Below are 24341 nucleotides of genomic sequence, written 5' to 3' on the forward strand. Positions count from 1 at the left end.
CTGACCATATACATGTATTGTCTGAGCCAGGCCACAGTGGCAGAGTGGCTCTCTTCACGACCCCAGTGTGACAGAGCTGTCTCTACATGAAGGTGACCCTCTCTCTAGAACCTCCACTCTGCCCAGCTTGCCTGTCAGGTCCTACAGGCGTCATGGTCTATTAAGCACTTTAATGATGACCACCGCCTCATGCAGTCACACAATAGCCCCTCACTCCTTCATATCCCTCCATAATTTGCAGTGCCAAATGTGTATATTAGTGTATATTTTCTCTGAGTCACCATGCTTGTAGAAAGCTATCTAACTTGTAACCAGCTTGTCTGTGGGCAGATTTTGATTAGGCCAGAATCCTTGGTGAAATAAATCTCCTCTGGGATTTAAAGGTAGATACTTTGAACAGGCAATCCTTCAAAAGGCTTTTACACTCAATAAATCCACTAACGCCCCAATGTTTCAAAACACTGCTTTTATAGCCTCATACTTTATATCCATATCCTGCACTGTAGTGTAAAAGTGACAGGACTACTTGAAGATGGCAACAAGCCTTCGGGAGCACTCCTACCGATTCTTTCACATCTGTTGATCCCCAATATCCCTGTACCTGTCATGAATAAAGGAAGTTTGCTACGTGACAAGTTTATTATCTTCTCCCCTCGAGGTTGGCAAGAAGACACCTCTGTGTTCAGATGTCAGATGGGTTCAGTGTCTGTTCAGTTTTAGATGAGTAAAAATGTGGGGACAATGGATGAGACAAGGTCTGAAGGGTATCCTCAGTGCAGTTCATTCCACCACAATCACTTTCATGCCATGTTTACATCTAAAACACCCGGTGTCTATCCTGCAAAGTTCTCAAAAAGCATGAGTCAGGGAGAAGGCGAGAGCAGGACGAGTCCCCCACCTAAATTGTAGTCCCACTGAAAATACTTTTCTTTTCGATATTACAATGAAATGGTAGTCGTAAAACTCTCTTTACTGTGGCTTTAACAACACACAGTGATATCAGGTGGGACTTTGTGTATAATCTCACAGAGAAGCTCCAAGGAAAGCTAATATTATTTAGCATTATTGGATTTTTTATTTTGGCAGCTGGCATCAAATAAAGGAGAGCGACATCTCTTGATGCATAATGCAATATGACGCCTGCTATGCTACAATGTTAATGTGATCACTTTATACTCAAACTGTGGCTTATATCTTAAAGTGTCATTAACTAAAAATGAAGAAATTAAATTTGCAATAAATGTTATTTTAGTTTCATGTTTAACTATGAATTTGGCCTCGCACACATCGCCACTGCTGACACTGTAAAAAAAAACAAAAGAAAAATGGAAAAAAAACACGTATATGAACTTGCTGTTTGTAGATCTTGTGTAAGCTCTGTGAGTTAGTGAACTGTTATTCAGCCAGTAATAACAGTAATTTCTGAGAAAGCTGTGCTTTTATGTAGCTCCATGTTCCCAGGCAAGCAGAAGTGCTATAGGCTCATCAAAGAGACGCATAAAATGAAACGTGTATTATTGTTGTCACCTTTCAAGGCGTATTTCATACAGAGACAATGAGATACAAGGCCCTTTGTTTTTGCCGTAGGTACGAATATCATTAGATCTACCACGAGTGCGATAAATGTGAGTAGGTGCAGTAGCCTTTGCTCACGAGACAATAAAACACATATGGAAATGAGCCGACAGCATGACTAATAGTTTGCAGTTTCCACCACGCGCCCATCTTAGCAAAAATCCTGTTCTCTCAAAGTGAGCCATTATACAGTTATCAATGAGCCTGCCTCGCCTTTGATCTCTCTTTTAAGGGGTTGAGGATTTGATAGCTAAAAAAAGAAACACCTCAGAGAAGCTATCGGTATGCATGCTGTCTGACGTTATGCCCAAAATAAGGGATAAAATGAATACAAAGCAAGCTGTCACTCTCCATGTCCCTCCTGTCCCTAATCCTTCTACTCCTGAGTCTGTGCCTGCCACAGCATCATCAGAGCCCAGATCAAAGTGTGAGAGAATGGCCCACAGGTCTGCACAGAGGGAGAGCTGACCTCCTCAGAGCTTACTATGTCCTTGGACCAAAGTCCTTTTAAGGGCTAGAGTTATTCATTGAAAACCGATTCTGAGCTGTGTACCTAAATTGAGCGTTAGTTTGTATCAGCAATCTGGCTTTATGGACATTCCCCGAGGTGGCTCTTGTATCTAAGGTGTCATTTCTATAAGGACAATTTAGCCACCTCATTTGAAAGCACTTATGTTCATACTGCTGGAATTAATTTACTTTAGAGACATGCACCCTTTAGTATACAGTAAAGCAAATACATTAGTGTTCATGCCCACACTACTGCAAGCTTTATTACTTAAAGCGTACCAGGCCAGCGCATATACTATAAATTGAAAAATAATGTTTTCTCACGCTAAAACGACATAGGCCTTGACCTCTCATACCGCTGCTGTTAATTAGTGTTGGTTGCTCTTACCTCTGGGCAAGCTCAGATTTATGGCTTAATGTTGTGGGAGCTTAAAACGAACATGTGCTGCTGGGGCCTAGTCTGCCCATGAACTACATGGATAAACAGGTTTTCATACTCAAACCACAGCACTGATATGCTTCTTGTGGATTCCCTGACTGCATGTGTGATATTGAAATCTTAGATTTTAGCGAATGGATCTCAAATGAACAAATTAATTTTGAGATTAACTGTTTAATCAAGCACAGGCTTTATACGTTTCATTTTCTGCCAATTTCATAGCTTAGTCACTGCATGCATTAAAGGAAACTTTAACATGTTGAGATTATTATTCGTATTTTTTTTGTAGGATTTATTTGCGGATTTATCAAGCACCATGTAGGAGATCAATATTAATTTCATCCCTGCACATTCAGTGGGGAGATAGATCAGTCGCATGTTTAGCCTACCCAAGCACAATCCGTGGCAGCAGAGGGAAACGGCTAGAAAAAAGAACAAAAAATCTTTCCAGTTATCCTGGGTACTGGTTATCTGTCTGCCGCTGTGCATCTTTTTCTAATGCCTATTCATCTCGCTCCGGTCTACCTTGGCTCACAAACATGCTGCCGCCTGTCTTTTATTCCTTCACAATATTGCATCACCGGAGTTCACACAGGCTATGTATCACTGGAGCAAATGAGACGAGATATCAAGTGTTGTGGAACTGTGCACGATGAAGGCAATCACAGAGCACCCTGAGCTTCTGTTAACAAAGGGAGTTCATTAAGTCCATTAAAATCCCAGCTGAAAAAAAAAACAAAAAACGCTGCTTGCTTTGAGTCTTTGAGTAATTATTCCTAAAGCACAAGGCCAATGAAGAAATCGGAAGAAACAGACTTAACCCCGTCTTACGTCACATGCGTTGCCGTAACGTACACAGGAAAAAAGACAAACATTCACTCTTCTAATTGGAAAATGTGTCCCCCTGATTCAATAATAATTATGTATTTACTGTGCTTCCGAGGGGTCAGTGCTACACCAGGGCGGAGTGTGCAATTCGATTTGCAGTTAATGAGGTTGGGTCTTTTAATGAATGTTAGTTTTTATTCTGTATATAGTGCTGTGGGGAGTGTGGTCATGGCCTCTTTTATCATATGTTATGATTCTTTGCTTGATTCATCTGGGTAATATTTCACGTAGCTTTACTATTTTATACATTTAGAAACTTAATAGAGTAATCCAACAAAAATGAATCACAGAGCTTCTTAATTAAGCATAGAAGCCTTAAATAATTCCCAAAGGTGATTTTATATAAACAAACTTATCTCATTATCTTAAGGAAAATAGATATAGAAGTGAAACCGCTTTGTTTGATGCTTCTTTAATACGGTTGCCTTGCTGGGAAAATACTACTTAGTTATATTTTAACTGTGGGAATGGCCTAAATGCTGTATTCAGTTATTATCTGGTGTAGTCACTCCCGATGTCAGCTCCTTCAGTGACAGTCCCTCCTTGATTCTGTGTGACTGCTGGTGCACATCTATGCCTAATCTCTATTTTCACATCAACCACATTTTTGCCACCCTGCTGACCACACGCTATTCTTCGTTCTGTGTGTTATCTCGTAACACTGACTCCCTTAAAAACCAGTGTACAGTTCAGCCACGCAGTAGGTGACCCTTTACTACTGTAAATAATGCAGGGCAATAAAAGGGGTTGATTTCAACCGAGCAATCATTCCTGTGTTGACGGTGGCAAAGTAACGTGGTTGAATGTACTTGGGTGGGTTTGGGGCTCCTGTAACTGGACACAGCCTAAGTGTGACCGGGCCATTAGTATGCATGCTGCAGCTGATGTGATTTTAGTTTCACATTGGTCCTGGCACAAAGACAGGGGGCATACAGTCTTCATATTCGTGCCGTTCTGTCAACTCAAAATTCAGAGTGGGATTTTGACTTTGAAGCCACTTTGATATGGTGCTTTTGAAATGTTGAAGGGCGGCTTGAAAGGAAAAATGTTTAATTAGTAGCCTTACATTGGAAGGGTACCATAGGCTGGCTTTCACTCTCCATGACCAGCACCCTCCCTCCCCTTCCTTTCCCTGATTAAATGTGCTATTGAAGTTGATTTGTGAATGGAAATTAGTGTCTCTTGAAAAATGCTCGCTGATTGTTTTACTGTTCGTTTAGATCAGCCACTTGGGAATCATCTGTTCTTACGGTACAAATCACGAGCTATATTTTAGGATTACTGATAATTCTAACCTTCTAGCTCCATATGCTGCTAATCTCGACTGAGACAGTTTGACACGGGGTATGGATATTTGAAAATCCATGTATGCTCCGGTTTTACCTTTCATAGGATATATGGCTTGGCTTGTTCCTTTAGCGCCGTTTTATCTTCAGTATTTCAGAGGCTCTCTCTCTTTGAGATACCCCATGAAACAGCAGCTTGATAGATTCAGACAGAGTCCTCCTATTCATGTCTTTGATCACTTTCTTTATGACCACCTGTAATTTAACCCACCAAAATGCAAATGACTCCTAATGCTAAACACCACGCACGCATGCTCTACATATCTTAAGCTCTCGCTGAAATATTCACAGGCTTTAGAGGCCCCGAGGCATTTTGAATGATGTCTTATACTCTGCTCGGCGCTGAGGCTCAAATATTCAAATCAAACATGATGCTCAAAATTACCACAAATACATTTTCCTCTATTTATCACTTTCTTTCCTCCAATCTCAGGATTCAATCAAAATGCCTCTTTGGTTTATAATGTCATGCCTCTTGTGCTAAATACAATAAAAATTTCATAAGATCATCATAATTATGTCAGGCTAAGGATTGTAATCAAAGCAAAGTTCAAGGCTTTAAAGGAAGCGGATGTTAGATACTATAAATTGTCAAATAAAAACCTGCATTCAAACAGAAGCTGCAGATTTTTGATACCCTAGTGGCTCACAGTGTAAATTTGGGGCAGTATTTGCTTTTGCAGGATTATTTCTAGTAGTAGAACTAAACTGGTGTATGTTAATTTCCACTATTTATGCAGTGTTTGATTGATTGATTGTTCGTACAGTACAACCAGACAGATAGAAAATATACAAGTTTTTGCTTTAAAATATGCTCTGCTCTGCCTCTAACAACAGTCTAAGTTAGCTTTCCAGTAAATAACATTGGTTAACAGTTTTTCAGATGTTATCTGCTTTGAAGTTAAAATATTTATGAGCTGATTCCAAGTATGATAATTAAAATAGCTTATTGGGCATTTTAAGATATTTAACTTTTTACATTTTATGGACGCTGTTTCAGTTTGTTTTTAATCCTAAATTGTAACCTTCTCGTCTGTTTCTTCTTCATGCAGTGATTTTTTAGCTATCTTCATTATGTAACATCATAAAAATCTGAAATAGTCTATTTAGCTAGAGAAGACGTATTCTGAAATATTAAAAAGCATAGTAGGGTTATTCCAGCACAAACACTGCACGGACTTTATTTAGAGCCCAGACTGCCAGGTCAGATCAAGATGTTGTGTTAGGTAGGATGTCAAGAAAGTAGATCTGTTTGTGTCATCACTTGAGGTGGCTGCAAGATCAGGAAGAGCAGGTAGAGCAGGTCTTCCACTAATCAGAAGTTTGGTGGTTCAATCGCTGGCTCCTCCAGTCTGCATGGGGTACCCATAGAGTAAGTGTGAACAGTTCAGGCATTTACTTGTGCAAGTTCTGCTGAATGTGATTGACGGTACATTCAGAAGCACGTTCTTCTTTCGGCTGCTCTCTTTAGGGGGTCGCCACAGCGGATTATCTACTTCCATCTCATCCCATCCCTAAGATCCTCTTTTGTCACACCAACTCTCTGCATGTCTTCCTTCGCTACATCCATCCAAGTAAAAGAAGAAAGTTGACAACCGCTTTTTACACAAGCTGCTTTTTCGATGATGCAATCAAAATTGGATGAATAGTTTAGGAAGAGTGGCGCTTTGAAAATTAGCACCTGCCCCCATTCGGGCTTTTCTTGCCAATATTCTGGGCTCAAAATGTGTTTTAGTCATTTGTAGTGTCAATGAAGAACGTTTGGCATCAGGACTGACCTAGCAGCATAACATACAAACTACAGCCAACCATCAATTTCAGTTCAGTAACCCAAAATTAGTAAGTCTTGATGTGACGAGTGGGTGAGCACTTTCATACTCACTGCTTGCTTTGTGCATGTTAATTTTACACATCACAGCATATTGCTTTTTGCACACATGCTCTGATTTGCCATTGCTAAGGTAACACCACTTCATTTACCATCCCCGGTTTGTTTGTGTTAGCATTTTGTTGCATGAAAGCAGTTTAGCAGGTTAAAACAAATGTGCAGCCATATGTTGTCAACGTTTCTTTTATTATGCTTCAAACTTAAATACTGTTTGTTCCTTTGTTCTTACTTCCTGTTACTCATACTCAGGTCAAAGGTTAGGAAAGGAGCCTACCTGCCATTTCCTGACTTCTGTGGACTTGGTGATATCATGCTTGAGGTCACTGGGCTCAGTGTTGGGAAGGTTACTTTTAAAATGTATTCCATTACAGAATACAGAATACATGCCCCAAAATGTATTCTGTAACGTATTCCGTTACGTTACTCAATGAGAGTAACGTATTCTGAATACTTTGGATTACTTAATATATTATCATGCTGTTTACAACTACGTGAATGTACTATTGCTGTGATTTATTACTGTTACTGAAGGTCCGCGGCTCCGAACCCGTAGTAAAGGGACCTCTGGCTAATACGGCGGGTTCCGTGTTGGGCTCGTAGCCGAAAAATAGCTTTACTTTGTTGTCTGGGTCAACTTTGCTAGCGAGAGACAGAGAGAGGCATTGAAAGACTGCTCCAACGGAACTTATTGTTTCGGAGGAAAACACGAACACAGCGTACAGTCAAGTCTTAATAACTTACTTACAAATGGGCTCGTCAGGCACTCTTCTTGGCTGCAGTGGTTATTATTATATTTACATGCTTCCAGCTCCCGTTTTTGCTCGATGACAGCTCGTACTTTTCCACTCGCCTTTTTCTCCCTCCTCGTGCTCACAGACACATAACGGGTATGGCAGTCCATTCTCCCTGCAGCACGGACTACACTACTTATGATGCTACATTCTTTAGAGCATTCTTTAGAGCATCCTGTAGCATTCTGCCTATTAGCTTAGCACAACAACAACAACAAAAAGTCGCTCTCTCACCCAGGAAACACGCAGAGAGAGAGCGTCACCCTGTAACCATGGCAACCGTAACCGTGCCACCTGGAACAACAGAACGTAGCTGTCAAACAAAACCCAAACAGGCCTGACCCGCCACAATATGAAACAGAGAAGTACCGCCGTGTAATCCATTTATTTCAACAAAGTAACTGTATTCTAAATACCACCTTTTTAAACGGTAACTGTAACGGAATACAGTTACTCATATTTTGTATTTTAAATACGTAACGGCGGTACATGTATTCCGTTACTCCCCAACACTGACTGGGCTAAACCAAGCGGAGGCGTTTTCTTTTTGTAGGACTTTTTGTTTACTTTATGGCTTGCGGAACAATTTGTTCCGAGTATTTGTCTTTATAGGCAGTCATTAAGCTGTGTAAATGAGCAATTGATGGATCAGTGATCAGAGTGGATCAGTTCTCAGATGCTCATGTTGGTTTCTGTGTTTACTGGCTTGAGTGACTGGTACTGGCTAGACTAACTGGGTGTGAATGGGCATCCTTTACAGTCAGTCAAGAATTGCTTGAGATTAGTCTGCCTGCCCACCCCTTTCTTAACATTCAAGCCAGATTATTGTATGCTTGATATACAGTCATTTCAAATGCATTTTGACTGTAAACTAGTGTAATACCACAAGCTGCTATTTATGAATTTACTGCTCTATGGAGAACGAAGCCACAGCTCTATTCTCCGGCTGTCAATCCGAGTCCGAGTTGGACTTTCTCAGCTTTTCACAGCAGTCTTGATTTCACCCACCACAAGCATGATAATTTAATCAATATCATATAACTTTAAAAAACTGAATATATCCAAGAAGAAGTCTGCCTGCAGCTGTACAGAGGAGGTATAGTGGAGCAGCAGGAATGCATTTTGCTTTTGAGTTTACTTGACATGGTTCTCACCTATACTCATTTGAATTCTGTCAGCCGTGTGCAGGTCATGTAAAGGTCAGTTTTTCTCACAGATGTGAATTTCTTCCCTTTGTCTTTGCCTCTCTGTTGCTCAGTGGCCAGTGATATAAGTTCAGCTAATCCTGAGCAGGAGGCCTCATACATAAATACAAGCCGACGTCTGATTGCATGCACCTTCAGCTCAGATTCACATCATGTTCCCACTTGACACTGACAGGATCATTGTCACGAGTTGACACTTTTCCTGTGAAAACTCACTATGAAACGAGAAATAAAAGAGAACAGTTTCCTGCTGTATTTTTGCTGCACTGGTTCAGAATACAATATGTATATTTTTAATCTTTGAAGCGTGTCAACTTATAGAGTGTAGCTGTAAATGTTTTAAAGTTGTTTTATAGTTATTAGTGCATGATCGAATTGTATTAAAAAACACCTTCTTTGTGTACCTTTGCACTGTAGGCTTCGGGGTAAACTGTGCTCGATCAACCATACAAGCTGGTCATGGATCAATGAATCAAGAAGCCATCAGTTCGGCATCTCTGTGTATTTGCCTCACCGCTCTGCACCGTCCAAAGGCTGAAGCATTTACACCTTTTTTCTGCCCAGCCATCTCAGCACTGTCATTGTTTGGCTGACAGACACGCTGCAACCTGCCTTTCTTCCCCTGTAACACTGCATCCTTTGCACGTGCAGATGGGATCAGTGCTGTGGAAGTGAGCGCAGTGAAGGTAATCATAGAGCAGCCTGAGCTCCATTATATCCAAAGAAAGTTAATTATGTCCAGCTACGATCTACCATTGATCCAATCCCAAAGTGTGCCGTTGTTTACTTCCGAATCTGTGTTTAGTTAAGTCAGCGAGGACTCGGGATTGTCCCGCTGTACCATTAGCAAGTGCTTAAGGGCTCACTTGTAAACTTTCTAAGCCCACTTTTCCTCGTGTCTGGAGTAAACACGGCTTGAGCAAATAAGCTACAGATTTCTTTTATAGTAACAGTGAGAAGGGATGTGATGAGGATGAGTCATTCTATTGAACTGAAAATAAAGAATGTACTTTTGTATATATTATAGTATATTATTTTTGTAATATAATTCTGTCCATATAGGCTGGGGATTCAATAGTAAAATGCAAATATTCAGGGTACTGAAGTATATCTGAAGTATACTTTAAAATGATAGCTGCTGTCAGTGATTCCACCTTTTGTTTCTTTGCTCCTTTGGACTCACATTTGCACAAAAAAATAGATGGATCTGGATTTGAAGAAAAAACATTGTGATAACTACTCTTCTAAAGGTCTATATTTTCATTTCTGTTTTTGTTAAATGTTACCTAATATTTCTTAAGGATAGAAAATGCTTTGAGGCAGCACAGTTTTGTATTTATTGCTGGCAGGACCTTCAAGGAGGAAAGAGATGTTCTGTTCTGTTTGTAACAATACGAATGCTCTACCTGAAGGCTGATTCATGGCATTTCTTCGCAGACACCGTAACAATTTGTGATCACGCAAACACGTCAAATGTCCACACAGCAGGAACATAAAACGGTCATTTTATGTTCCGAGTTTCATTATCCCCACCCTTACAGCTGCTCATCGGAGGAGCTGGAATTGCCATAGTCACTCCTGGATTTTGGACACGTGCTTTCCATGAGTGGCACCTAAAAGCGAGCGTGCCGTTCCTGAAACTCTGTGCACTGTCTGTGCACTCTACCTGGGAAGTGAAATCATCCCCTGAGTAGCAAAGGTCCATCCTGGCTCGCGTGTAATTCCCTACACAGCCAATGATGCTGAGATCTTAATGGACAGATGTAATTGTGATAATAGTTGTATTTGATCTTGGCACATATTAAAACTGGTGGTGGGAACCGGGCCATTAGGTGCCAGGTTTCCTAGCCTCTGCATTTCTCCATCCTCCATTTAGCATAATGACACAGAGTATTGACTGTGGTATTATGCAGAATAAAAGGGTGTTAATGTGTCATATTTAAATATCCTAATCTGTAACTGTGGCATGTTCCTTTCTGCAGCAGCAGGTAGCCAATTCGTGAAACTGAAAAACCAGGCATGACCTACATGCTTAAAGAATTACAGCAGTCAACAAAGAGGATTCTGTTGGATTCCTGTTTTTGATGCCCTGATGTAAGCCCACACTGTGGCATCACTGGTGAATAATAACATACTTGTGGTCACATTTGCGCAAGATCTCCCCATGCTGCTGTGATTTATAAGCATACCTTCCATCTGCAAACAGGCTAGGAGGCTCCTACCTACTGGGGCAGCACCCCGGGTCCAGTGCTATTTACTCAGCCAGCCGAGACGAGGTGCTCCCCCGGCAGGATCCTGCGGTCACTGTGCCCATGCATGCTTTTCTCTCCATTAACCTGTCTGCTCCTGGCTACTGTGAAGTGCCTGCAGCAGGTACAGCAACGCAACAGCATTTTGTCACAGGTTGAACTTATCTTTATTGTGCCATTTCCTGCTGTTTAACAAATGATAAAAAGCTGCAGGCCATCAAACTTAGCGGTAACAGTGACTATGTTTTATGAGCGCTATATTTGGTAAACTCTAGTCACAATATGCACTCAATAAATCATGCATTAATAAGTTGTTTTAAAATGAAAATGCAGTCTCTGTAAACATGCAGATATTTGTCAGTGCATTTGAGTTATACGTAACACCAAAAGTCCAAATGAATTGTTTTTTTTCCTTGAAAACATTGCACACTTTATTCATTCTGTGCTGTATCTAATGCATTTTGAACCAAATAAGTGTGTGGAAATACTGAGAGGAAAGGTGCTCCACTTTAAAGTGATGTGATAGATTAGGGAGGAGCCCTGGCAACAGAGTAATTTCCCTGGTGACCAATTTCTGAACACTCTGAGCAAAGAAAATCAGCAACAAGCCTACATGTCAGCTATAGCCCCATACCAGGGTGCAGGCGTACACGCTGACTCATTTCTAATGAGCAGCCAGAGATAGAAATAATAACCTAAACAACAAATCATAGGTCATGACTGCAAATATAGTGCTGACAGCCCTAATTAACATTAGACCTTATTCAGTGTAAGCAGATATAAAAGTATGTATGCAAAAATGTCGTCAATGGTGGCCCAGGGTTGATGAGGAAAGGAGATGAGAAGTGGGTTGTGCTTTACTATTCTTACATTGCTGCACTCTCTGGTTTGCCTCTGAAAACTACTGTAGCAACTTTGTTGCATTTAGTGTGATTTTGGCTTAAATTCTGCCCGTCATTTCTTTTCTGTCTTTAAAAGCACTACTGCTATATGTGATACTATAGAGTATTATGTGCAGAAGCATTTTGAGGGGCTGTTGTTCTTAAAGAGTTTATATAAAATCTATGAAATATGTTTGGTTAGTGAAAAATAAAAGTAAACTGGTTTTAAATATTACATTGCACGCTTACTGCCTGATAGATCCATATAAAGTAGATTGAGCTTCAGCATGATTTTTGCTGACAAAGTCTTATAATGTGCATTAACAATGACATCATCACAGTATTGACCTTTCTCTTTATGTTACTTGGTTCCCGCTGTTGCACCTTCATATGTACGCTTAGTGTTTCCTGCTGCTCAGCGTGCTCTTCCTTATCTCTTCTACCGTTCTCTGAAATATTTTCAATTCAAAATGCATGCATGGGCATGGTAAAGATACCATTTAAAATATCAAGAACCTTGTATTCACTGTACTTTGCAGATTCCACAATTAAAATAATAGTTGTAAATGTCAGACTGCATTATCATCTGTCTCACTGCAAAAATTGCACTACAGTAGCAAAGAGCGATCAATTTAGTGTAACTAGATGAATTTTTATGGACGTGATGCTAATGGCTATTTAAGGTATTTTGCTTGATCACCAGGTTGTCCTGTGCTCTCTAAATTTGAGTGTTTATGGTAAAGCACTCTTTAACATTGTAACATGTTCAAAATGACTAATTCACAGAATGAGTAGAATACAGATATAATGAAATCTGTTTTGTCATTGATTTAAATGTTCAGGTTTTTGTTTGTTTGTTTGTTTGTGTTGACAAATGAGAGATTTGCATTTAATTCATTTTACAGAAAATTGTTGCTTGAAATTTCTGTCAAAGTACTTCAACTGCTGGTCACTCCTCTTAGCATCCTCTGTCACCTGGTTTTGAAAGGCATTCTTAAATTAATGTATATTATGATCTAAAAACATCAATTAAATTATCACCTTATGAAATAAGGTGGCTTGTATCAACTGCATCTGCTTGGTGGTTGAAAATTCATCACAACTTAAATTAAGTTTGATCAAGAACATGAGCAGCAGCTCATGTCAGGAGCTCTTCGTGGCATTGCCAATGTAATGTAGTTGTAAAAAGACAAGCCCTTCATTTTGCAGAACCATTTCTCTGTGTCCTTCAGAGGGATGCTTAAAAATGAAACCTAACTGAAGTCACTTTTTCGAGAATGCCAATGTTCACATTTTGGACAGAGAGGACAGATGGTTTGAAAGAGGGGTGAAAGAAGCCATGTATGTTCACTGTGAACGACCATCTTTGAACAGGGATGGTGGCTTATGACACCAACTCTCTGCCATCTATAATCCAGTTTTGAGATCCCTTCCCAAATGCCTTAACACCCACTCACATCCTGGGCCATTTGACCTCAGTAAATCACATGATAGGGTGGGGCCAGGTTTCACAGTGAGCTGAAACCTTGGCTGATTGTGACCCACACTCGTTTTCACACCTTGGCTTGTGTGATTAAGTAGAGGATCAATACGGAGTCCATGACCCTCTTGGGGACACTCCCATAGGGCTTAAAATTTGGGACTCGCCACCAGTTGCTCTTAGAACTGAAGAAGCTTCTCAGATGAGAAGTGAAACGTCTTCAAGAAACCTAAAGAAGCCCAGACGCTCCTTAGACTACGATGACCTGGATGACTGAGAACCTTCACAGACACGTTGTAGCATTTCATTTTCATCTAAGGTTCTCGCCATAATCATCACTCTGCATTAATTTGACTGAATATGTTACTAAAGCAGATTAAATCTGTATACAGGTAACAGGTAACAGACATTTAGTAGTTTAAGTGTTTGCTTTACCTTGAAAACAGCTCTAATTCTTTTCTGGGCACTGGCTGCAGTGTTTTGAGGTACAATATTTGGCAGATATTTTGTGTGTTTGTCTCTCCATGTCATCCTCAAGATCCTTGAGAATCTGAGAAAACACTCCGGCTGCATGCTTGGGGTCATTGTCGAGCTACTGATTGATTTTTGGACCGATTAGGCAACTCCCTGACGTTGCTGAGTGATGAATATGAATCTAACCCTTGTAAAGTGCTTAAAACCTTTCCACATTACTGTGTACTACTTTTCCCTCTTGCAATCAAATGCCCTTCAAACAAGTAAATGAATGTGTCACAGCGGTGTCACATTTTGACAGCATCCCATTAAGTGATTACCTGGTGCAATTTCACACCAGCGTGATCAATAGTCCTTTAATGGATCAGCCAAGGAACTAATAAAAAGGATTTTAATTGATTACGCTGATAGGCCGTCACTCCCACAGCCTGTTATATGTTAAAGGTGCAATCGGAGCAGAAGTTCCACGTCAGGTGACTGACACTTTGGCCTTTAAGCTGAGAGAGGATAACGAGACTTCTGGCTCAGGATCACCTTGGCTGCCTGACAGGAAGTAACTTTCCTTATTATGATAGTCCTTCATATCGTTTTCTTCTGCTGGGGTAATTTAGATTCCAGCTTCAATAGACTATTGCCTATATGTAAAAGTGTCATCAATTTTTATAATTGAGATACTCTGATTTTCTGTGCCTCTAATGAGTCAGTCTATTATAAGTAATCCTATTTGCACGCAGTAATTCTTTGAAATATTGTTTGTTGTGTTAGGATATATGTGACAGTTTTGCACTTTTAATCTCAGTATGCCTCTGCGCGTGCCACGGTCTGAGCCTGGCACAGGGCTAAAAACGGCCATGCTTTTCCACGCTTCATCATCTGTGGTTTGTGTCAGACCCAGACAGTCATCTGGAAAGGTCAAAGCATCAGTAAAAGATTTAAATCAGCCCACAGAAGAAAGATTTACCTTGACAGGCGGAACCTGAAAACTGGTAAATAAGAATGCAACAGAGTCTTTCCTCTTAACCTAAACCAAGGAAAAACAGACCATTGCATTTCAAAGCTAGAGTCACAGGTTATGATGCTTTAAAGTCACAAAAAAAAAAATTGAATATCTTTTTTGTCCTTGTAATTAATTATTTGCTTTCTTAATGCTATACGTTGAAATGGCTCGAAGATTAATGCGTTGATCAACGCATTTGTATAATCGCTCTATGAGGAGACATGTATGGTTCGTTCTCTTTCAGATCTATTAATCGTGTTTTCATTTCTAAAACGAAGCGATCTTGGCACAGCTAATAGAAACAGCCTGTTTCTAAATGCAACTTGACAGGGTCAGTGTGAGAAAAGCAAACTGTTGGGCTTAGTTTTGGCACTGAGAGAACTTGACGTACGGGTGTTATTCTTTGATTAATCTCCATGCTGTTTTGTTGTTCTATATTCATCCAGCTTTATGAGCTGCTAGAGGAAACATTTTCCTTTTTTTTTCTTCATTTGTCATCTTATTATATTAATGTTGTAGCCACGCCTTTTGATGAATGCAAGAACTAAAGCACGTATTCAGCTTGTTTTGAGGACAAATGGGACCTTTGAAAAAAATTCTTTCTCTTTAGTGTTTATTAATATACTTAAAAAGATGAATGTGAAATAGGGGAGCTTATAGCAAGGCCTATGTATCATAATATATTAGCTCACAGAAGTAAAGAGTAATGAAACTATTTTCAGCTATAAAGCCATGCTTGAATAATATGTCTGCTGCAAAGTGCTGCAAAGCCAGAACTATTACAAGGTGGTTACTTTTTATAATCTTTTTGGAAAAGACGTCCATAAATAAATATGTGTTGGTTTTGGCTCTTTGGGTCACGAAGATAATTCTATTTATCCTTCTTCTCATTCTCCACATGTCTCTTTTGTTTGGTGTATGTGCTTTCCTGCAGTTTGGTGGCTGCTATATTATTGATTTGTGCTATTGATCCAAATGTGGCAGCGATTACTGGGATTTTGTGTTTAGCTTTATCATCATGCACTAAAAAACCTCCTGCTGGGATGCCCTTGTTGCTACTTTAACACAACTGAGTCACTGCTGGCAGTTTGTATTTTTACTCACAATAAAGTTTGTTTGTCTGTGAGTCACAGACTGTGTATTGAAATCAAAGACACTTAAACCTTAGACACTAAAAGTAAGCGACAGACAAGGTCGATCTCATTTGGATAGTCATGATTAATAAGGTGTGAAATCCACTGTTCCATCATGAGCTATACTGGCCAGCAAGTATACATATAATACATGCATTATAATGCAGTGATTGGTGTAACAGTCGAAGATGGAACTTAAAAAACATAAAATATGTGTGTAAAGAGGGATGTTTGATAAGCTTTTATTTGGATGCTAACAAAAAGTATACTGTGTATCTATGCAGTTCTGTGAAAAATGAAGTATATCCTTAATCTTCTGTAGGAATAAAGTGGGTAAATAGCAGCAATGTGCTTTGGTAGTTTGCTGGTCTGGAGCATTCAGGTGTCTGTTAACACAATCTTCCCAGGACTGGTCGTCCTAGCAGATTCATCCCAAGGTCAGGCTGTGCAGTGCATCTAAGACTCTACAGTCCCCAGATAGCATGTTAAATATTAAAGTTCATGACAGAACAATTACAAAAAAGCTGAAGAAGTATGGTTTGTTTGGCAGGGTTGTCAGGTGGAGGGTGGTCTTTTCTCTAAAAAGAGCATTGCAGTATGACAGGGAAAATGTGGAGCTGTTGGTCATAATGCACAACATCATTTCTGGCCAAAATCAAACCCAACATATCAGCACAAACACATCATACCAACGGTCAAGCACAGTGATGGAGGGGTGATGATGTGGGCTTATTCTGCAGCCACAGGATTTTGGCCTCTTGTGGTCTTTGAGTCAGCCATGAACTCTGGACACCAACATTTTCACACGTGAGGATAATTATCCAACAGTTAAAGCTTGGCCAGTATTCGAAGTGTCATCCAAAGCCCAGCAACAACAGAATGGCTGAAAAAGAAAAGAATCAGGGTATTGTAATGGGCCAGTCAGTGCCCAAACAAATTATTGAATCTTGTTTTGTATTGTAGTTTTTCCCAGGACTTCACAGAGTCCTGGGAAAATGTTCTTTTTCACTTCAGTATTTATATTTATGCATCTTGCATTGAAGCTGGAATATGGTTTACGACACACTTCTGCATCGTCACTGCAGGGAATTCGTCAAATGTTAGTGTAAATTGCTGCTCCTGAGAATAAACAAGTGAAGCAGTCGCGGTAAATGGCAATCATACAAGTGTACAGTAGATGCCTGACAATAGTTACAGTTTAATGCAGATGGGTGCAGTTGTGCAACATTTTATTTCAGTAGATGACGTTTGAATTCGTCTGCTGCAAAATTAAACGTTTGGCTTCAAAGCGACTGAGAGGAGTTACTTTTGTCTTAATTTGTGTGATCATGCTGATTGTTTTCTCCATCTCTCTCTCTCTTTGCGCAGGCCTTCCCATGTATATCCACAGGCATCTACGGTAAGCTCAGTCTCCCTTCTTTTATTTCTGTTTTTATCCATTTGCTTTGTTCTTTCAGTGCAACTCAATGATAACAAGCTGTTCATATTCCCCAGTTTGTGGCTGAATATTTTAAAATGATGCACATAGGGCAGGAGGTTACTTAGATATAAATACTAAATATACCGACAAGTTCACCTGAAGGTGAACAAAATGCCTGAATACTGCTTATGCACCCTCATGAGATCGAAGCCAAATAAGCTGCAAGGCTTTGCTGGCAGAGAGCTTATGTGCTCATTACACTTAAAGTCACACTGAAAAGAAACCAGACTTGTTGATATGAACAGAATTTTTGAGTTTTGAAGATAAAAAAAAGTTAAATGCAAGAAAACATGTTGATTCTTTGACTCTTTTGATCATTTAAATTGCCTGTTTTTATCCCACACCGTACACTGTACAGTTTATGAATTTGCATACAGCTCCAATACTTGTAGTAGGTGCCAAATGTGTAAGGATTAATTAACATGCTAATTTCTGTTGTTTGCAGCTGACTATTAGCAGCAATGTAGTTCCACATAAGAAGCCATAACTGCTCTGTAAAGTTATGCGTAATTGCAGATACCTACAGTATTCTGCCAATTTAAAAAAATGTGCGAGGCAACAACTGATAAATTATTCTGGGTCTATACTTCTTTAGGCAGGGATCTCATGAGAGTCGATAATTGCCTCTGATCATTTCACAAGATGAGGTGCTGCCAATTTTACAAACACTGTTTCCTCAAGATATGTATATGCACTGTTCGCGCTCTCAATAGGCATACAACACAGCATTTATTATGTCCACGTGCCGAGTGTAATGCGAATTCAAAAGTGACATATTGAACTCGAATCCTTTTCCACTGAAAGCAAAACTAACAAAAGTTTCAAAAGCCCTCGAAACCTTCTTCTGAAAACAGCAAAGAAAACCAGATAATTAAAATATATGAGACCAAAGGGTGGATAATTCCTTTCACATTCCTCGGTAATTCAGATCATTTTAGATGATACTTGTCTTTTGTCCATTTTACGTCGGGGAGTTATATTTCCGGTGCTTTCTGTACTATTCTTCATGTGGTTGACCTCGCTCAGATTTATTATATACACCTATGCAGCTGTTGTTGTTCTAATAAAGCTACATAAAAGCTACATAATTTAGTAAACCTACTGCAGCTTACTTCCACAGCTGTGTCACTGTGTGAATTTAATTTAAAATGATTTTTTTTAACAACATCATTGGTGTAGATAAGCACAGACACATCTGAGCTACTTGAGTGTGCTATTAAGACCTGATGCTGGTTTTTTATTTAAAATGCAGACATTTGAAGCCATATCTCAAACTGTAAGAGAAGCATCAACAGCTACTGACTGGATTTTATTAAAAGCTAGGGACTGGACTGTAGTGCACATGTGTGTCGGTGCAACTATCCGGTCACAGCTCATAAAGAAAATGATAAAATGTTGATAATCAGTGACAGTTGAGCACCTTATTTGTGATTTGCTGTGCATTTCAGCGGCACATGTCTCTACAGTGCTAGAATATTTGCCATAACTTGCAAACAGAGTGCATTCAGCTGGTAAAACATACCCTGAAAATCATCTGTGCAGACGCTTGTGAGGTGCATTCAGCTGTGATTATACTCGGGCGGTTCTGACTCGTTTCCAGTTGACATGCCAGAGATTTGTGCTGCCGTTTCATGTCCTGAACAAACATGTCACATGTGATGTGAAGACACAGATCAAACCGGATGAGCTAATTTTCACGATTATGATTAGAAACTGTTTCTGTATGAAAAATGACAGTTTGGTTATTGATTAAACCTGTTAGTTATTGATGTAGTCCTAGTCCGTTAGTGAAAGCACAGAAGCCTCTACCTTTCCATATTTCTTTGTTTTTTTTAAACGTCTAATGAAAAACAAAGTAATTAAGGATGTAGTCTGAGTTTTGTGTTTTGATTTCCAACTGTAGACAGTATGCAAAAATAAAATGATTCATCCGCAGCCCCTGGGGAACATCAAAAAAGCCTCTGCCCACATGCTGGGTACCTTACATCTGTTTGTGATTGTTTTTCTCTCCAACCAAAGCCATTACTCCTCTGCCTTTATCAAACCTGGACTATAACTAACTGCCAGCTGTTGCACTCTGAAATACTACACACGCAAAGTACTGATTATAGAGCCTGATAAACTTTGGCAGTGCTCATTAAACTAGCTGAAACTGCCCGGCATAGATAAAAGATAGTCCGAGTGGCGAGCTATCCTGACACGCGCTATTGCATATGTGTGTTAATAAAGACCAGTCTTTAGTAAAGCGTGCTCATAAATCACAAGACGTTTAATTATGCTCTTGATAGAACACTTCCCATTTGGGATTTTGAATAAATTCCCCTGTCACTTTTTTGCAGTTCACACACACACACACACACATCTTTACTGCGATGTTATGTTTCGTTCCACCTGCCGATGCACACATCTCACAGGGGCTTCTTCTTTTTTTAGTCCACTCTCCTTCCTCTTCCTGCAAAATATATGTTATCCGCTTAAACACGAGTGTCTGACTTCTCGTGACGTAACAAATTACATAACAAGCTGAAGTCAAGAAGTATAGTGAAGAGCATCAGCTAATGGTTATATACAGTGTTTTGTGTTAAAAGCAAAAATATGGAGTAGAGTAGCTGTAGTGGCACAAAGGTAGTGCAAATACATGTACGGGAGAGAGAGGGGTGGGGGGTCATTGTTTGTACTGCGCGCCGCTGACGAGGGCACCACTTATTGCCATTCGCTGTGCTGCTGTGTGCTGCACTGCCAGTGGGAGCCTGTCATACCACACCACCAGGAGCCCCCTCACATCAAAAGGATGGTCTGTGCAGAGCCAAGCATGCAGTGGAGTGGGAGGGGGGAATTAAACAGGCTGTTTAATAAATAAACAGCTTAGCGCTTCCATAACTAGATCTCCACAGAACAACAGCTGATTAAGACTAAAGATCTTCACATAGCAGAGGGCAAATAGAGGAGGGACTTTCAAAGGAAGTACAGTATAGATAGCACAGAGCTGTGTTGTTGTTCTCCGAGTCCTCTGCGTGCCCCCTGAGTACTGCCATATTCTGAAAGGGCCTCTGCTCTCTTGTCGGGAGTTCTGACATTTTCTGTGCATTTTAGATAACCTTTAAGGTCAGCTTCCATTTTAGCAATATAAACAAAAGCTCTTTAGCGTGGAAGTCACATCTCCCCGATCCCGATGTTTGCCTGTGATTTTTTTCTAAAAAAGAAATCTCTTTCTGTCTCTGTTGAATGTGCATCATTTTGAGTATGCGTTCACGGTCATGCAGGTACTATGCTTATGTACACGTGCTTGACCTATTTCTGCACTTGAACTGGAGCAAGAAAACAAATTCTGTGCCCCAAACATCGTGACACAGAGGAATCAGGAACAAGTTATCCAAGGCCATTGTGGCGAGACAAACAGATTTGTCAGGGAAAGTTAATGCTAATTGACACCCTCTCTCACGCCTCCATATTCCCGAAGACTCAGTCACCACTGACAGATGATGGCAGAACAGGGAGGTTGGGTGTAGTAGAGGTGTGCAGGGGGTACCTCAGACGCTTGGAAAGAAAAATGAGAGATCACACTGCGCTGACAGTCCAATCCCTCAGTCCGGCCCATTAGCCACAACAGAATTTCTGCACCGATAGTGTGTCGGAGGTACCACCCATAAACAAACTGGTGCCCACCGTGGGCCACGAGGTCACCCAGCATGATAGAGGTTATTAAGTGCTGCTTCTGTTTGCACATCAATCACAGCCGTGCGACCTGGGTTTAAATGGATTATTCCTTCCACGGAGGAGACACCTCTCAACGTCTCACAGGATCAGTGCCAAGAGTCCAACTACCTCGACTTAGAGAGGTCATTTTCTCTTTTGCAATCCTTTTGTTTTCTGTCCTTCCTCCTATGCATCCTCTTGTCTCTAGTTCTCCCTGACAAGTCTGTCTTATTAGCCATACAAGGACAATCATATGAAAAAACAACTATTTTCAGATGCATTTTAGACTTTTGCACCTTGTGCAGATCAGGTCTTAGGCAGTGCTGAAAAAGCACTTTTCAACAACCCCATAATGAGGCATGCAGTTTATAAGCAAGGACACATATATTACTTCTGCTGTTTGCTGGATAAGAAGCCATTGCACAAATGTATTTATAACGCTATCAAAAGAATCAGAGGCACTTGATGTGGCAAAGCTGCTTCTCTTCTTTGGACAAATATCTTCCTGTTTACTGCTAACCCTTCACCTCTGGCTCATCTGTCTCTGTAACTGATCCGAGATTTGTTGACAAAGGACTTTTAGCACTGACTGGTGGCTGTGGGAGATATGTGGATGTAATCCACCAAAGCTTTACTGGTATGTCCACACTGCCATCCCGTACCGTCCAGATCAAAGGTGTCAAGCAGCTAAGATTTTTTTTCTCTTACCAGCATCATGGTCTGGCTCTCTTTATCCCTGTCTAGGATTAGGAGGGCTGGAGACATTCATGCACCTTATCTTTAAACAGTGATTGCTTGCTGCTAGCTTGCCAGAAATGGCCCAGGCAGGTTCCCCCTTCGCTCAAAATACATGAAGCCTAATCTAGCTGGGTATTTGGTATTTCAAGGCACATACAGTAGGAGCAATATGTTGTATCAGTGGGCAGCAGAGTGTGTGCTCAAAGAAAGCAAGATCTCCGTGGCCCAATGTGCATTTGTTCTCAGCACTTTTTTCCCTGCAATTTTCACAGATGATAAGCCAAATGTAAAAACACCTCCCACCCACAGGACAATAGATTTAAGGGTTTGTGAAACTTGTTCGAGCATTAAACTTTTTCATTCCACAAACTTCTCAGAATGTTTTTACAAAGTAAAACATCGGGTGTTAATTTTAGCATGTAGGACAAAGCATGCTATCACCTACATGGATTATTTCCAAGGAAGGTCATCAGCTGTTGTGCTCTGCCCTCTTTCTTCTCACCTCTTTCCCCCCCTCCCCTGCCTCTCTTCCTCACATTAGACCCTCCCATCCCTCTTTGTCTCTGTCTCCTTCTGTGGGCTGCAAAGTCGGTCATGGTCACAGCCCTGCTGTCGTGTCCCAGTGTTAGTGTAGGAGCAGCTCCGGGCCATTTGACACCCACGCAATGGCGTCTAGAGTCCTGGGGCACTACTCTGTCCTCCACCCTGGGTCAACTCACCTCTCCACTGGGCCCTGATGGGGTGACTACCCTGTTCCCCCCGCTCACTTTTCAGATGAACGCACAGCATTGATGCCTCCAACTAGAGCAGAGCTCAGCTGTGCTACGCTTAATGATTTTCTACTGTTCAAACCACATCCACCTAATCTACATTATTTTATACTGAGCTTAAATGATTCCAGCCTGCCTGTCTCTTATTACAGCTATCTTTAATAACAGCACTAAAGCTATCAACATTTTATTGAAAACAACAGCAATAAAAAGTCCTTTTTTTTAATAAAAAATACTATTAAGATATTTCAAGGAAAGCTGTAAGGCGTTATCTTGCAGAAGACCTTTAAAACAAGTACAGATCACTGTTCTAAACATAATATAATAAGAAGAAGAATCAGGAAAAAAACTGTATTGATCCCTGCAGGGAAATTGCTTTATTACTGTTGTTAAAAATACAGCTATGAAAGGAGCAATTACATGTTACAAAAAGAGAAAAATGGAGCTGAGAAGTAATAACACTAATTAAAAAAAATACATAATACTTAACTAGAAACTTATACCTGGTGATTCAGAATATTACGCATGGTCAAACATTCGCATGTTTGTTTTGTGTTTGGGTTTTTTTGCGCTGCGGTAGTTTACTGTCATTCCAACACCTGTGGCGAGTTTGCCAGCCCCAGCTAACTCAGCCTCGGGCTATATACAGCTTTAAGGTAGACAGCTCATCAAAATGAATGACGAGTGTTGAGACATGAACTTGACCAGCTACAGCTGTGGAGAAGGAGAGTGGAACCAACAATACAGTTTCTGCCTCAAGGGGAGAAAACCTGCACTTTCTGTATTTCTGAAGAATTCAAACATCATACAGCCTCACTTTATCAGACTTCACCATTTCTGTTATCTGTTGGCACCATATCCTTGTGAATAAAAATAAAAAAAATCAGAAGACTAGGTGCTAAAAAGAGAGAAAGAGAGAGAAAGAAACGCTAGAAATAATGAAGCCCTAAAATAACAGCAGGCTGTGGTATTCTCTGCACAATATAAGCCCACTCAGGAAAAACAAAAGTGGTGTGATCTGCAGTGTGCGCCTACAAGGCTACCCATGCATTTGCAAATAAAGAATGGGAATGTAACATAGCCCGGACATGTATTCAACTTGTTGACTTTCTACTGCTCACTTTATCAGGTGATGCATCCACTTCTCACCACAGGGAAAAACACCTTAGCTGCACAAGTTTGTTGCAAAAGTTAACTCTGAAAGTTGAGTTAAAGTAAATTTAGGATGTGAAAGAGCTGCCATGCTGGCAACAGTCAGAGCAATGGACCTGCTTGTTCTTAAAGCCAAAATTTCCCCTAAGGCAGAGTACACATTTATATATATTTTTTCCTCCCATGTTACAGTTGAGTGGATATTTTTGACCACGAACTATTTTCCAACTGTTACAGAGTTGACTACGATTGAGATGGGAGCTTTTTTTTTAGCATTCTGAAAAGAATATCTGAATTTTTAGCTTTCACATCAAACTCAAGGGATTTTCTTTGGTTTTTAGCTTCATGTAAAATACACAACCTACTATATGCCTGAAAAATCACATAAGGACTTGTGCAAGAAGTGCTTTTTGCATATGACCAGGATCTCCACCCTTTCTTTGCAAAGAAAGGGTGGAGATCCTGTCGATTGGCTACATCAAAGCAGGTGTGCACATGCGCAAGATGGATGTAACTTGCTGGATGGGGATAAAAATAAAGCTTCAACTAAAAGGAAATTAAAAGGAAATTAAGCAATGTTGCTGCTTTAAGTCAAAGGCATGAAATTACTGGATGAACACTTGGCTTGTAGCTGCTATAGTGTCAACAT

General features: G+C 40.3%; 1 protein-coding gene across 1 annotated transcript in view; it reads left to right on the plus strand.

The window, feature by feature from the left end:
• Nucleotides 1–24341, plus strand: part of macrod2 (mono-ADP ribosylhydrolase 2) — a 406707-nt gene that overhangs the window by 289019 nt on the left and 93347 nt on the right. The window contains exon 7 of the mRNA XM_085183333.1: nucleotides 17225–17255. Within this exon, the coding sequence (XP_085039459.1) occupies nucleotides 17225–17255 (31 nt within the window). The remainder of the gene's footprint in view (nucleotides 1–17224; nucleotides 17256–24341) is intronic.

Source organism: Neolamprologus multifasciatus, chromosome 13, assembly GCF_963576455.1.
Source record: "Neolamprologus multifasciatus chromosome 13, fNeoMul1.2, whole genome shotgun sequence".
Taxonomy (NCBI): domain Eukaryota; kingdom Metazoa; phylum Chordata; class Actinopteri; order Cichliformes; family Cichlidae; genus Neolamprologus; species Neolamprologus multifasciatus.